General features: G+C 33.4%; 1 protein-coding gene across 1 annotated transcript; it reads left to right on the plus strand.

Annotated features, from left to right (window-relative positions):
- The first annotated feature begins 35 nt into the window (after nt 1-35).
- Nucleotides 36-16273, plus strand: Gdh (glutamate dehydrogenase, mitochondrial). The gene is made up of 9 exons (XM_089695586.1): nt 36-617; nt 4905-5105; nt 6674-6813; nt 8101-8194; nt 8551-8708; nt 13482-13643; nt 14747-14951; nt 15477-15631; nt 15927-16273. The coding sequence occupies exons 1-9, from the start codon at nt 185-187 to the stop codon at nt 16041-16043; spliced, it is 1665 nt and encodes a 554-aa protein (XP_089551712.1). The 5' UTR covers nt 36-184; the 3' UTR covers nt 16044-16273.
- Nucleotides 16274-17403: the final 1130 nt, after the last annotated feature.

A 17403-nucleotide genomic window follows, 5' to 3' on the forward strand; every position in this document is an offset into this window, starting at 1 on the left:
ACAATACGGTATAATATTGAGGCGACGCACAGGCCACAGCGCCATAGCATAGTCGCCGACTCGCAATCCGTCGGGGCGGGTCGTCTCTGCTGTTTTATTCTTTATTACACTAATTAATTCGTGTATTTTGATTCGAGTGTAGAGCGACCCGATACCTTACCCGACTGTAGTACTTAATTTCAAAATGTTGCACTTAAAAAATATCGCTAAGGCTGTTTCACCGCCTTTAAAAAATTCAATTCAAAATGAGGCAGTCAATAATATCCTCAAAATCGTACCTGCTGCAGTGAACGTCTCATGCCGATCATATGCGAGTCATGAAATTCCAGATAGGCTTAAAGATATACCCACCAGTGCAAACCCACGATTCTTCGACATGGTGGAGTATTTTTTCCACAGGGCGTGCCAGGTTATTGAAGACAAACTGGTTGAAGACATGAAATCCAGAGTCTCTATTGAAGAAAAAAAGAAGAAGGTAGCCGGTATCTTAAGCATGATGCAGCCATGTGATCACATTATAGAAATACAATTCCCATTGAGACGCGATTCCGGCGATTATGAAATGATCCGAGGATACAGAGCTCAACATTCCTCACACAGGACCCCAACTAAAGGAGGTAAGTTAACTATTTCGTATTGATTTAATATTAATATTGCTTATTACTTAACTCCCACATATAATTTGCGTGGGATCAGTAGTCATTGTTGTCGTAGTCTGATTATATACATATATTTATAGCACAGAAGACACGTGATTGTAGAATTCGCTGTTACGTAGATAACCAAATTAACAGGACATAACCTGAAATATAAAAAAAAAGATTACAGTTATTATCAAAGTATTTTGGTAGTTAGATAGTTTGATTTTTAGTATATTTAGATGCTTTTTATAATATTATAATAATTACGAATAAAATGTTACCATAGGTTGACATGAATGTTTCTCCTGCATTGTCTACCCGCTACCATTGATAAATGAATACATAGGTGTGTGTGAAATAAATCAATATAAATTTCAATTTCCATTATAAATATAAATTTTATTAGTTAGTTAAATTGTTTTTTTATTTTTATAAAAATAGACCTGAATAAAAGGAGCTCATCCGTAAAATTGTGGTCGTTTTTTTACACTGTTACATTTCATTTTCCATCTGTTAGGTAATAATGCGGCTATAAAACCGCAGTTGTTGAAAATTTTTGTTGTCTTTAAAATTGAAAGGACTTATGTACTTATAGTAGTACATAAGTTAGGTACTTAGTTTGACAAGATGAATGTGTTTGTCTAAACTATTTTATTTGGGCAAAAAATATGTTAGTTAATGTTAATACATTTTAACTAACATACAGCTATGTTTGTAAAAACTTATTACTACCAAGTTGTAGGTACTTTTAAGTATTTTCAGTTTTCACAAGCCGCCTTAATACTTTTTATTCAAGAGTCGAGCACAAATTTTAACGAAGAAAAATTATAGAACACAATAGTTTGATTGCTGGCCTCCTGTGTCAGAAACAGGTTAAGCAAGATTATATAATTATTGATATTGAGTTGAATTTGAAAATGTCTATAAAAACAAAAGCTTATAAAAATGTATGATTAGTTTTTTTATTTCCGTACCTACCCAATAACATTTAAGTGAAAATAATAGAAAAATTATGTACCTAGGTGGGTAACAAATATATAATATAAGCTCATTCGTAATTGCTGAACTGCAAACTGCAGAGGAGAAGACTTTCTATTTTTGAAACGATCACATTGTTGTATTGTTATCTTCGACTACTTAGTCAGTAGTAGAAGACAAGACGTTTTGATGAACTATACTACTCTAGGTCTACTATACTAGGTCCTTCAAGCCCAATTTCGTGCAAGTTGCCTTAGACGATGATTCTTGTACGAAATTTGTCCCAAATCAAAGAGCATAGTTGATTTATTTACAGTCTTGAAGTACCTACAATCTACACCTACATTAGTAGGTACTGTTATTTTAAGATAACCTACAGTACTGAGTGATCATCGATCAAGCTTCTGGCGTGTGTGATAAATTTGAGAAAGGTTGAAAGATCTTGAAGTACAGATTACTTTTCTCGTTGATAAAATAGTGACGAATTCGGTCATTGGTTGTTTATGATTTGTTGCTAGCAATTGGCAACAAAGGGCGTGGTAGTGACGTTATCTGCCTCACGTAATTTACGTAACTACGTGTAAGTATAGTATTAATTCTGACGCATTGAAAGTCACTCGTCCCTAAATGTATTGTAGAGAAGCAGTGTTCAATAATTGAATATCTTTAAGAAAAAACAAATGCTTAGCAATCCTTTTCAAACTTTGTATATTCATATTCAGAAGTTTGTGAAAAGTCACATTCTGATCTGGCTTTGCTTCCCTCATTATTATTAAAAAAAAGGAACACTGCTGAAACAATGGTTCTAAAATTCCAAACCGAAGTAGTGTAAACTGTAACGTGAAATATTTCACTCAAGGAAAAGAAACGATGAAGACGTAGACTACGACTGAATTAAGTTTCATCTACATAGTAAAGGGGAATAATAAAACGAGCGACTGAAAATAAAGTGAGCGACTGATTATGATTTATGAGGTACTGATTTAATAACTTGAGCGGTATGAATTTGAGTAATCGACAAATAAACTAAACAAGCAACGAATATTGGTTGATAATAAAATACAGATTCAGCGTACTAAAGGAGGGTTGTGATTAATCCATTTGATATAGTTATTAGAAATTCTAACTGTGTGATTACATTACTATATGAGCGACTAAATTACTAGTTGAGCGAATAAATTACTAAGTGAGCGACTAAATTACGCTCATCTGGAGCGACAAAAACACTAGAATAAATTGTTCAAATAGTTATTTGATATAACTTTCAAAACAAATTGAACTGATAGTACCTAAGTACTCTGTCCATTATAGTATTTTTCAAAGTGATTTTTCTATTCGAAATACCTCGATTAAGATAAAATGCCACTCAGTATAAATAAATCATATCCCAAATAATGAAAATAATACAAGACGTAATTTTGTCACTCAAACAATTAATATTAGGTCGCTCAAATATTATGAAGCTGCTCATTTTGTATTTTATGTAACGCAAATTAATGTTTGTTAGTTGCTGATCTATTAATTTTTCATCGCTCGCAGTCAGTCGCTCACTTAGTAATTCTGTTACCCCAATTAATTATTTTTGATAACTAAAACTTTAATTTACAGTCACTCGTTTAAATACTACCCCATAGTAAACACATGGTAAATCTTAGCAATTTTGGAGAAAAAAATCCTATAACCCGTAATAAAATATTATTTGACCATAATCAGGAATATATGAAAATAATAAAACTTCTAGACAAGTTCAAATGAATAAACTATTATGTTCTCATTGATTAGTAGAGATGCATGTGAACTCGTACTGAACACATTTTTAAATAGACTGAAGACTCAACCGTCTTCAATAGAGAACGTTAATTTTTATATGACACTTCAGATTTAAACATAGACAATAGACATTTTTATTATTCTTTCGCGCCACAAACAAAATATGTTATTTGGTGCAGTTTGATGTGAAAACAAAGCATATATGTTATATGTTTGCATTTATAATATAAGGAAATGCTTATAATAAAGCAGAACTTTCAATCATAGAACGTATCAATTTATTGCCGTTTTAAACTGTAGGTATTTAAAAATCGAGGATCAATCAATCCGATTCTTTTTTTTTTGTTTGTTATCTAGGGTCTTGTTATTTAGATTTCTATGGTTATCTCAGAACTTTCGACTGGGTGAACGGATTATCATGATTCTTTTATTTCGTATTTTTTCAAATACGAAATAAAATTCGAATTTATTTCGTATTTGAAAAAACCGAAATAAATTCGAACGGTTCTTATGTTTCGTTCTTTACGGGTGGCAAGAACGAAACATAAGAACTTTCGTTCTTGCCACCCGTGTAGCACCCTTTTTTGACAATTTACAGGCAATTTAGTTTTTTTTACTACCTATAATAATACTGATTTGTAATTCGAAATGCAACGAGCATAAAGCTATTACTAATAGATAGTTCAATATAACACAAAATTCACAATTATAAATACATACTATGACAATAGACATAAGATTTCTTGATTATGAAATAAAATAAAATAATAAAATTTTAAATTATGATCATGATCAGGCAACAAAGGTTCCCACTGCGACACGATACCCTTGCGAGGGTTCAGGCTAATCTTCTTATATATAAAAATGAATCGCAAAATGTGTTGGTAAGCGCATAACTCGAGAACGGCTGAACCGATTTCGATGATTCTTTTTTTATTATATTCCTTGAAGTACGAGGATGGTTCTTATGTAGAGAAAACGTAAACATGTACCACGGGCGAAGCCGGGGCGGACCGCTAGTATGTGATAAAATAAAATAACAGCAATGCTAATTTAACTTACTAAACCTATTTTGATATAAAGTGAAACATTTGGTGACATTCACTGTAAAAATAGTACCGTAAGCTTGAGTTTTCCAATGTAGACAACTATAATTAGGCGGCTTGGCCCCGATGGCGAATGGCACGGCAACGTTGAATCGTTTCAGTTGTTTTTTTATAAAAACAAAATGGCATGAAATCACGATTCATCTTGGAAGTCATCGACCAACAAACAAACCACAATAATAAAAAAATAAGATGTATTTAAAAAACTAAGCAACTACATATTATTATTTTTTGTCTATCACTTTTTGTATTCTGACTAGCGAGCTCCTAGTCCGATTTTTCTGAATAATTGAATAGCTATAATAGGTACCTTTATACAACACTGAGAACAAGTTTTTGAATGTGAACCTTAAAGGACTCTAAGAATAAGGACGAGAATTAAACTAAACCCCGATTAAATTGTTGGCAGGTATAAGATTCTCAACAGACGTGACAAGGGATGAGGTGAAAGCCCTTTCAGCTCTAATGACGTTCAAATGTGCATGCGTCGATGTACCATTTGGCGGTGCGAAGGCTGGAATCAAAATCAACCCCAAGGAATACTCTGAACATGAGTTGGAAAAGATCACGCGAAGATTCACTTTGGAGCTCGCAAAGAAGGGTTTCATTGGTGAGTATTTACATGAGTAATTATAAGTAGATAATATTTAAACATGCTAAATACGAAGTTATAAATTGATCTGAAAAGGAGTCAGCGTCACAGGAGGTATCTCAAATTATAAAAAAAACACGGCAGTTCTACATACATATTTCACAGCGATATTTTAGTAGCCACTTTTGAAACTGGTTTATCTAGTAATTGCTAATAAGTTTTTAGTTAACCTTTTAATTGCGCTCGTAAGCTTGGTACCTATATTCTTCAGATGGCATGATGCTTATGATGCAACTTATGATGATATGATAATTGAATATTTCTAGGTAATATTTCTTCGTTTCAAATACTAAAAACGTTGTAGTTTTGCTCTGATTAAAAATAGAATGTCATTAATAAACACACTATTCGTATAGTAACAAGAGGTGTGGTTCTGACGCGCTTTACATCAATGTGTTGCATAACACTATCGTTTTCGTTTTCAGTTACATAACATTCCCTGAAACGAAATAAATAATACAGTATATTCTACAAATTTCTTTCGCTAAGTAATATAGCAATCCTAACAAACAAAATACATAGTACTAACTCTAGTGTCACGTAGCCACACACCTACTTAGTGACGTCGTTGTTGTTATGCAAGTTACAAATATATGAGCACTATATCAAATTTTAAACAAACAATCCTATCTCAAGATAAGAGGTCTCAAAAATGTTATGAATATGAAACTGCGAGTGTTTCGTTTCAGACATTTAGCTCTTAGCAACGAACACTTTCATTTTGTCAAATCTCTTATAATATACGTCACAATCTTATTTTGGATAATCAGCTTATTTATGATTTCCGATCGAATGACACTTTATCAATAAGATATAATAAAAAACATGTTGATGTTGACCACACAAATAAATCGAGACTATCTACAGCAAAACGATATATCTTTGTAAATAGGTAGAGATTATCTGCATTTATAACACAATCAACGAATTTACTGACTAATTCTACTCATTGTAAAGAGAAGTACTTATTTAACTAGTTACCTAGTTCGATTTAAAACATTTGGTTGAACGCATTTCAATATTTGAATTCACAACATGGTTTATAAATACCTTAGAGGTTATTTTCAAGGGGCGTCTATGAGAATAAATCCCTTTTCATTGTCAAACAATTTGAAGCCATACTGTAATGCACGTGCAGTTTTTTTAACAAGATTCCTCTCTAATCGTATCTATCGTAGTGTAAAATATACCTACCTAGGAAAGCCATCAAGTACTTCACTTCATACCTGATAAGTAAACAGCTATATAAGAGATACAAAGTTAATAACCTTTCCTAGATGTATGCTGGCGTGTTGCAAATTGTCTATCAAGTTTACGCGAAACTAAATTGCACGTCAAATCTTTCAACCCTAAGCGTTCAAACAAACTCTTTAGCTTCATTACTACTATGGACCGTCAATGTGCCTCTCCATAATTTACTAAATTTTTGCTCTACTTTCCATCTACCACCGATAATTTTCCCAGAAACAATATTTTGTGTAGGTACTCCCTTCCAACGCGTAGTAACGTTTCCTCTTTTGCTAAAGGGCCGGGCGTGGACGTGCCAGCCCCTGACATGGGTACCGGTGAACGTGAGATGTCCTGGATCGCCGACACATACGCCAAGACAATCGGCTACCAAGACATCAACGCACACGCCTGTGTTACTGGCAAACCCATCAACCAGGTGAGTCATTTTACACATAGATTTTTAATCTATTGCAGTTTTGATAAGCCACTTCGCACAAATTTTAAAAAATATTGTGCAATAACGTACAAAATATTGTCTACGTATAGTTTTCCTGTGACAATAGTTTCATGTGTTTCAACGTGTGATATGGGCATTATTTTGATTTTTTTAAACCTGCTCTATAAGACGGTCTCCTTAATATACCTACCTACAAGATAATAATTATTAGTCGTATGAGGCGATTATTTGCCTGGCAACTTGTGAAATTATTATTATGGTTTTAAATTTTAATAATCTTATCAAAACTCAAACTAATTAATTTAATAACACAGACGAGATACACTTGTTTTCCTTGTTTGGTCAAAATAAAATAAATTTTATTATAGTACGTTAGTAAGAGTTAAAATACAAGAGTGTATGCTTGAAGCCACACCCACAATTTAGGGAATTATATATCAACACTTTGGAGAGTGGGAAGTATTCTGACGACTATATCATGACAACAATTCTGAAAACGTTAAAAAAAGTTGGCACGTAAATGCCTGGTTATTACCAGAATATCTCTATGTAGGTTATGGTTGCTAGACCTCTATGGCTAGCTAATTAAATAATAAAAATCTGGAGGCCTTTCCTTTTATCTAGGGATGTAACGATACATGATTTTGCCGGTACGATACCGATACCGATATTTGTAATCAAATATCGGCGATACCGATACCGATACCGATATCGATGGCTTGGTAGAAAAATAAATAGTGAATTATGCATAAAAGTTACCTACATTTAACAGAGACTCAACTGTAAATCGTATTCTTTTAAATAACAATGCCAAATCAAAAAAACAAGAAAACCATTTATTTTAGTACATATTATTATTTTGCAAAGTCAGTTAAACTTTAAGTTATACACATACAATCAGCTCCTAATAAAAGTTTACTATTGATAGAGTTTTTTCAAAAAACAAAGTGCGCACGCGCGGGCGGCCTACCGCATCGTTCATTGGGCGCGGTTCTTTTAATTGTTTGATATCGGTATCGGTTGTTTTATAATCGGCGATACCGATACCGATATATCGGCTTGCCGATTATATCGGCCGATATATCGGTATCGGTATCGGTATCGTTACATCCCTACTTTTATCCTATTCTTAACCTTTCCCAGTCCCTTCCTTTTTTCTCGTCGTAAATCCTAGAGTAACTCTGAAAATGTTTATGGATAGACGCTTACCACCAGGTGACTTTACAGTTGTCTGCTCATACATAAATAATTGTTTCTTTTGTCTAGGGTGGTATCCACGGTAGAGTATCAGCTACCGGCCGTGGTGTCTTCCACGGTCTTGAAAACTTCATCAACGAGGCCAATTACATGAGCATGATCGGTATGTATGCAAACAGTATGGCAATCAGCCGATATCTTTTATTAATTATTTAGTTGTTATCATGGTAGGATTTACTATGTTTTCGTAGTGTCTATAATGTATCATTGTCTTTTTGTTTCATAAATTAACTAATGCTATCAAATTGTCTACATACATTTCTCTGGTGGATACATTTATTACAGTGGTAATTAACATTTTTGTATTTATTACTAGTTATCACAATAGGATATCATATGAAATTTCATCAGTCTCTTTTCCCTTGTAAGGTTCAATTTACTACTAAGTCATATCGTAATATGAATGTAATGTACATATGCAAATTAAGATGACATTCAAAACAAATGAAATGTCTCCAGGCACAACACCCGGCTGGGGTGGCAAGACGTTCATCGTGCAAGGTTTCGGTAACGTGGGTCTGCACACGTGCCGTTACCTCGTCCGTGCGGGCGCCACTTGCATCGGTGTCATTGAGCACGACGGCGCCATCCACAACCCCGACGGTATCGACCCTAAGGTGAGCCTCCAGAACTTTCTAGAACCATGTACATAGATTTTTCCATTTTTCTGACTCCACGTCAGTTTGAATCTAATTATGAGGTCTCCTTTTAACTCATTCAAAGACGCAAGTAGAGACGAAAATCTAAAGATATTTCTACTCTAATTAAATATATTTAGCTCTTAAGTTTTTTAGGTTATGCTAACGAACGTTTACGTTAAAATTTTCATAATATTTTACAAAACAAACAATTTCTACATTTATCTTGTTTAACTTCTATCGTATTCATGTCCACATATATATGTTATCGCGTTTCATATGATAGATATTTATGCAAACTGTTGTTTTTTACTCTGTTATAAATTATAAGAGCTTAATGACAACTATTCCAGTAGCATCAATACATTTCTTCTATATATTATCACATTTATTATACTAGTAAGTACCTACAATTCATATTTAAAAATAATTGTTATACATATATATGGACACAATGAATAAAATTAAAAGTCATGCGGTTGTTTTATGTGTTTAATAAATTTGACCTCAATTACCACTAACAGTGCACATTAATTTATTAATTAAGTAGGTACGAATATTCAAACTAACAATTGCGCCTTTTTTTTTATTTTACTAAGATCAAAATCTATTTTATTTATTGCGTTATCAAATAACATAATTAAATTAATCCTTAATGATTTATGATATTACAGCACCATTGATAGGCATCACGGTTATTGAGATATTTATCATTTAATAAAATAATCAATATGTATATGTATATCGATTATTATGTAACGTAGGTAAACTTTCCTCTAATCATGTTATTACCATACAACTTGTAACAATGCTTGTAACACATAAAATTTGAAATAAATTAAATAGAATCTTTTAAATTTAAATATAACAATAATAGCAGCTAGAGTTTTCAAATTTTTAACCCTTGTGAGAGAGGCAAATAAAGGTTTTATTTATTTTAGTTTCCGCCCTTGAAAATATACGTACATGTGTTACGGGTATAATAATTTATGGCTTTTGAATTGCGAGTAACTATCTACAGTTTATATTATTTTTCAAGATTTAAATGTTCGTTATAATAGGTAATGCGGGATGGAACGGAGAATATTAAACTCAAACATTTATTCATGTACTGACTTAGCTTATTAGTAAGTACGAAAAGTAGTTTCTACAGTGAAGAGACAAGAGCTAGATAACAAATCTGTAGTTCATCTTTTTTAAATTGTAGGTATAATGCTCTGCTGAAAAAATTAGGACTAGGACAACAAATAACATTGATGTTTTTGCAGTAGGTAGGTATGTCAATGATTACATGAGTTGTATAAATAGGTAGCTAGGTACATACATTGTTGTTTGTGAATTCGTGAGAGGCCGGATGGGAGACTTGGCAGATTAAATGATCAACAGAGATATTATAATACTAGCAATGCCCTGCGGTTTCACCCGCATAGATAGCGATATCGTGACAGTGAAAAGTCTACTATTATAGGTCGGACTATAGGTTTAATTTTTAATCACATGAAAATCACCTTCACCCTGTCCCGCACTACGCTTGCTCATTGTATTAAACAGTATATGTACCTAATATTTTCTGTAGATGGACACTTTCAAAAATTCGTTATATCTTTTGAATGGATTATCCCATTTTTTTAATTTAAAAAGTATTTTGCTGGTATTGAAACAGTCTATAATAAAACATCATTTAATGGGATAAGGATAAATATTAGGTGTATGTATCGATTGTAGCGACACCTCGCTCTGAATCGCGCAAGCAAGCAATGGTTTGATTACTGTCGGCACTTCTATTTACTTTGAAAACGTAAAAAAGTTGTTGTAGTAACATAACTACTGAAGATGGACATATGGTATCGCGGACTTTCTTGTAGATATTGATCCATTCTATAATACCATAGCACATTTTTTTGTTCTATCTTCAATAGATTCCGCAGCGCATGCGATGACAGAATTTTTATTAAGGAATTTTTTACATCTTGGGTTACATTATTGCATTTTTGGTAAGGATCTCTAATTTTTTTGAAAACGCAATATAGCCTATGTTGCTCAGTGAAGATGCAGCTTACTAATGGTGAAAGAATTTTTGAAATCGGTCCAGTAGTTTATGCGTGAAAACCATACATACATACATACATACTTACATAATTACAAACCTTTCCTCTTTATAATATTAGTATAGATGATGAGTAACTATGAATCTACTTATTATTTAATAAAGAAGTATTGCTTTTTCTTTGCGAATATTACCGAGGCAAAGAAAGTAAATAATGTACGGTCTAAACAAATTCAATTATATGAACGATATGAGAGATATCTATGAGCTGGCCTGATATTCATCCCACCATTAATAAATCAATGAAATTACAACCAAACATGTGAAATAACTAATAGAAAGTTATAGAGTGCACTCAAAGCGGCCCATAACTTTATTCAATTTCATTAGAAGTACCTACTGATATCGAACAGCTGCTTGTTATCATATGTTATTATGTTTTATGGCAATAAATTAATAAATTGTGCTCTAATTAAGTATGAGTTCACGCGAAACTTCTTGTCACAAAGACAAACATGCGGGTGCTGGGAAAAGCATTACAGAATTTTTATTTTTAATTTTTATAATTTAATTAACGTTTGTATGTTAGATGTCGCACTTATATTGCACGCCTCATAAGCGAAGCGTTGAGGTGGGTACTACTGTCACTTCGCGCAAAACATCTGATTTTTCAAACTTAAAATGTCTTTATGTATCATACATTGCACTTGTAAGATAATACATACACACACATATTAAGAAAAAACACTATTTTTAACATTCATGATATTTTTGATGTCATTTTTGTTATTTAAACTAGTTAAAAAACAGTTTAAAAAAGTTCTGTCTTGGACGTCCGTGTGTCTGTATGTGCGGAGTATTTTCTTGTTAACACGATAGCGACCGAAATACTTTACTAATCGAGTCTTTTTTTTCTCTTACGCTTGAGTATGCTCAGGAATAGAACCCTTTCATTTTTCAGGGTCTGATTCGATGTGGTTTAATTGTTATTAAATAAACAAAAATAATAATTAATAAATAATTATTAAAAAAAATTATGAGGCGTGCTGTTTTGGATTTTCCAAATTTTTTTCCTTTTATTATGTCAGTACCTAGATGGGTAATTATTATGTACCTATGTAGGTAATTATTATGAAATTAATATTATTCGTAACCAGTTTAGATTACATCTGATCAGTTCATACATATCTGGATACATTGAACTTGCGATAAAATTATACTATCTATAACCTTGTTGTGTATACGCGCATCACGCATGCGAATAACGTGACCAATGCAACTGGACAAAATATTGTCTTTGACTAAGTTTACCTAACATATTGTGTTATTGGCTGTTGATTCTATAGACAAATATTTTTCGCTGTAGTCGTGCGTATTAGAACTAATAAATTCCGATAAATAGTTAGGTATATATAATCACTGATAAACAGCTGATATAAATATGACTTACCTATTTACAGTTCTAAAATTTTGCAAAACCCAGTCAAGTAATAATACAAATAAAACCGGCCAAGTGCGAGTCGGGCTCGCGCACAAAGGGTTCCGTAGCAGCAAATATAATAAATTACAGTTAAATCAACCTATCTCAAAAACTATAAGAGATACTTTGATCAAACCAAAAATCGTTGAAAGAGTTAATTAGCATGCATCACCTCTATTTTTTTTAGAATTTTATACCCCGTAGTTATAAAAATAGAGGGGGGGGGACATACTTTTTACGACTTTGAGAGCTGATATCTCAAAAACCGTTCACTTTAAGAAAAATGTTTTTTAGAAAACTTTATATCATTTTAAAAGACCTTTCCATTGATACCCCACACGGGTATGTACATCGAAAAAAAAAATTTCATCCCTCAGTTACATGTATGGGGGGCCCCACCCCCAATTCTTTTTTTTACTATTTAGTGTCATATTTTTGTAGCGGTTCATACAACACATATTCCCATCAAATTTCATCACTGTAGTACTTATAGTTTCCGAGTAAATCGGCTGTGACAGACGGACAGACGGACAGACGGACAGACGGACATGACGAAACTATAAGGGTTCCGTTTTTGCCATTTTGGCTACGGAACCCTAAAAAGGAGACTAATTTGTATTAAAATGATATCAAATAACCCAATTTAAAAAGTTCAAACATAGGAAATATTATTTTTATCAATGCTTGATAATAAAATTTGTCATTATGTCAGACGTGATTCACCTTGTTTATGTCTCAAGGTTTTAAAAACACCATCACAACACAAATAAAAAAAAACATACATATCAGGCTGAATGTTAAATGGTTAAAAGGTGTCGTGTTATCAGAAAATATATCAATAAAAATCACGCTTATCAACTTTTTTTCATTTATTATAAGTAACAACAGAGTTTATTTCAATTTCTGAATTAGATTATTCTTAATCAAGGCCACCCATAATTTTATCATCATATGAATTTATCTTTGAATTGCACTTGCACACATTGAGTACTTACGTAGTACATAGTAACTCAATGCTTGCACATCACTAGCTCTTTTGACAGTTTTTGGTGAAGAAATGAGTACCATCGATTTCAGGTAGGTACATAAATTTAAGGCGTAGGTATGTTATCGTAATTAAAATGTCGAATATGGAATAATCAATGTGATACTATCTTTTAAGTTTAAATTATTATTAATGGTTTGCAACGACATTATTCAATTTTTAAATTGTAATTCTTTCCAGGCTCTCGAAGACTACAGGATCGAGAACGGTACGGTCGTCGGGTTCCCCGGCGCTAAGCCGTACGAAGGCGAGAACATGCTGTACGAAAAGTGCGACATCCTTGTCCCAGCTGCTGTGGAACAGGTCATCCACAAGGAAAACGCTCACAAGATCCAGGCTAAGGTAACCATAGGGCATAGATAATTAACTAATACCCAATACATAACATTCATATACTTAACATACAAAAGGGGGCCATTTTCAGACCCATGTGCGCGAATTATTATAAAAGGATAGAATTTTAACTATGCAAACTAGTCAAGATATGATAATTATTATAACACTGTTTTGTTTGCATTGAAATTGTTTACTGAAATTCATCTTTATTAGATATGCTTTATCTAATTACTGAGATACTTTGAGAAACCCTTATTTTTTATTGATTTCATGCGTAGTTAACTAGTCTAGCCTCATAATATAGCGAAGGTACTTATTCAATTAAAATCTTGTTGTACACATATAGGGGACTTTAAAAATACTTAGATAAAAAAAATTCACTAAATGACTGCATTTAACAAAGCAACAGTAATGTTTCTATCTAGAACATCGACTGTAGACACAAGCCCTAATTGGCTAATTTCCAACTTACTTTGTATTTTTAACATAGATCATTGCTCTCGGTCATTGATGTACTTTGTAGTAAGTTCAAATGTACAGAAATGAATAATTTGTTACAGAAGGAATTGAAAATTATTTTTTATAGTTTTGGTAGGTACAATTAGAACATAGGAATGTAACTTACGGCGTTAACCGCTAATTACCATTAAGATTAGGTAACATTGTACCTTCATATAAATTATATCCTATCAATTCTATGGTCGTCACTACGTCAATCATTTATTTATTTAGGCCGTTTTATATTAAATCCCATTCTACTCCCATTTACCATTTAATTACTTTAAGTACCTACATTATCACCCAATATTCCACCATACAGATAACAACTAGGTATTTTATCAATAAGTTAACCGTGTCTATCACTTGCCAATTTATATCCCATTGTAAAGCTAGGTACCATACCTATCAATCTATACTAATTTTATACAGCTGAAGAGTTTGTTTGTTTGAACGCGCTAATCTCAGGAATGGTCCGATTTGAAAAATTCTTTCGGTTTTAGATAGCCCATTTATATAGGAAAGCTATAGGCTATATCATTACGCGAAGACCAACGGGAGCGGAGCTACGCGCAGCTAGTTATCAATACACCTAAATTTATTATCATTAGATTATCGCGGAAGCCGCCAACGGGCCAACCACCCCCGCAGCTGACAAGATCCTCATCGACCGCAACATCCTGGTGATCCCGGACCTGTACATCAACGCGGGTGGTGTCACCGTGTCCTTCTTCGAGTGGCTCAAGAACCTGAACCATGTGTCGTACGGACGATTGACCTTCAAGTACGAGAGGGAGTCTAACTACCATCTATTGGGTGAGGAATTTTTTCTATTATTTGATGAAATAATGGTAGGAATGCAGAATGCTGAATATATTGTTTTTGCTGTCTATAGTTTCCACACATTTCATTTAGAAACTTTTAGCGTTGTAATCTGTTTCTGCTCACATGTACACAGTCTCTTTGGACTATTCAAACATTAGGGATTTTTTCCTATAATATAGGCGTTATCCAAGCCATTAAAACTATTAACTGGAGTTTTAATCCAAGTCTTGCTATGGTTTTTAGCAATATATTTGCTATAATATCCTATACTAGCTTTCCGTCCGCGATTTCGCCCGCGTTTTCAAAGAAAAACCCGCATAGTTCCCGTTCCATTGGGATTTCCGAGATAAAACCTATCCTATGTGTTAATCCAAGTTATCCTCTATATGTGTGCTAAATTTCATTGTAATCGGTTCAGTAGTATTTGCGTGAAAGAGTAACAAACATCCATACATCCATACTTACAAACTTTCGCCTTTATAATAGTAGTAGGATAATTATAATATTATTTCACAGAGTCCGTGCAAGAGTCTCTGGAGCGTCGTTTCGGTCGTGTGGGTGGACGCATCCCGGTGACTCCGTCGGAATCCTTCCAGAAGCGCATCTCTGGTGCCTCCGAGAAGGACATCGTGCACTCCGGTCTTGATTACACCATGGAGCGCTCTGCTAGGGTATGTGTTACTTTTTTATATACTTTGTTATTAAAAAAATACGATATTCTTTGCGTTTGTTTGTTATAATATTTTGTTTTTGGTAATCTTAAAAACATTAAACTGTAGTGTATAATAGTTTTTAAAAGATGGACATTAATGCGAATTATCAATCATTAAGTTAATACATCAATTTATAATAATGATTCTGAAGTTACATTACATTAACTACATAACTTAACTTATTGAGAAATAAAAATATTATGAATCAACACACATAGAGAAATCATTAATGTATTGATTTGGTTGTTATTAGGCTATCATGAAGACTGCCATGAAGTTCAACCTTGGCTTGGACCTGAGAACGGCGGCGTACGCCAACTCCATTGAGAAGATCTTCACAACTTACGCCGACGCCGGCCTCGCTTTCTAATTAATTATATTCACATTAATACGAATTTCAAGTATTGTCTGCATTTTAAAGACTCCCATTTAGCCCCCTATGCACTTGAGTCATTACTCATAAGACATTATATACACAGTATTGTATTTCTTGAAATCATGGCTTTTATACTTTTAACTTGTTGTTTATCTTTTAAGTAAAAATGTGATTTTCCAACTGTAATGTCTTGGTTTTCGAAATAAATTGTTTTACCGTTACAATGCGTTTTATTTTAAAACTAGCTGCTCCGCGCGGTTTCACCCCCGTGGCTCCACAGCCCTCCACTCCTATGGCTGTAGGTCGTAGCGTGATGATATAATTATATAATATAGCCTTATAGCCTTCCTCGATAAATGGGCTATCTAACACCGAAAGAATTTTTCAAGTCGGACCATTAGTTCCCGAGATTAGCGCGTTCAAACAAACAAACAAACTCTTCAGCTTTATAATATTAGTTGTAGACTAATAATAATATACTAATATTATTATTAGTCTGTGATATTAGTAAGTATAGATAAATCGATGACATGTACCTATTTTAAATAATGAAAATAATTCCCAATACACGAAAATCCTTGTCACTTTTGTGTCTACAATAAAAAGCGTGGGCACCTATGTTTAAAATTTAAATTTAAAAGGAAAGAATGGATGGATGGATGTTGTATGGTATCGCTTCAAACTAAATGACGCATATAATTGGTTCTTTACAAACACATTCCTCGCACATTATTGGTAAAAGCACCCTAAGGGAATGAATAAAATTGTAGCTTGCACTTAGAGCTTGCATGGAACACGAAAAAAAGAGACTAGTTTTATTATTACTATAGAGCAAGTACTATATTATAGTAATATAAATCCAAAGATGTGTGTCGTTGCCTTTATTTCGCAACTGAGGGTATCGCATATGATATGTTATTTGTGTCTGATGGTGCATTTCCACAATCGAGCGAGAAGCAAGATATTATATCAAACGCTATCGAACGATCATGACGTGTACACGCTATTTGCGTGCTATTTGCATTCGCCACAGCATCCACAGCATTCGCCTTGAGATTGGCGTATTAGTTAGTGTTACCAGTTGAAAACCGGTATGGTTTTTGGAATTTTCGGGTGGTGGCACGGTGGTGGATATTATAATCATAGAGAAGAGTGGAGACTAAAATGTGTACAGTGCAGCACTTTTATAGGTATTTATGGAGAAGGTTTTATATTACCTACTAGCTTTCCGCCCGCGGCTTCGCCCGCGTTTTAGAGAAAAACCCGTTCTCGTAGGATTTCCGGGATAAAACCTATCCTATGTCCTTTCTCGGGTATCAAAATATATCTATACCAAATTTCATCCAAATTGGTT

The sequence above is a fragment of the Colias philodice genome, chromosome 5 (genome assembly GCF_061535455.1).
Source record: "Colias philodice isolate Cphi_HAF_F1 chromosome 5, ilColPhil1 Martin Lab GWU primary, whole genome shotgun sequence".
Lineage (NCBI taxonomy): Eukaryota > Metazoa > Arthropoda > Insecta > Lepidoptera > Pieridae > Colias > Colias philodice.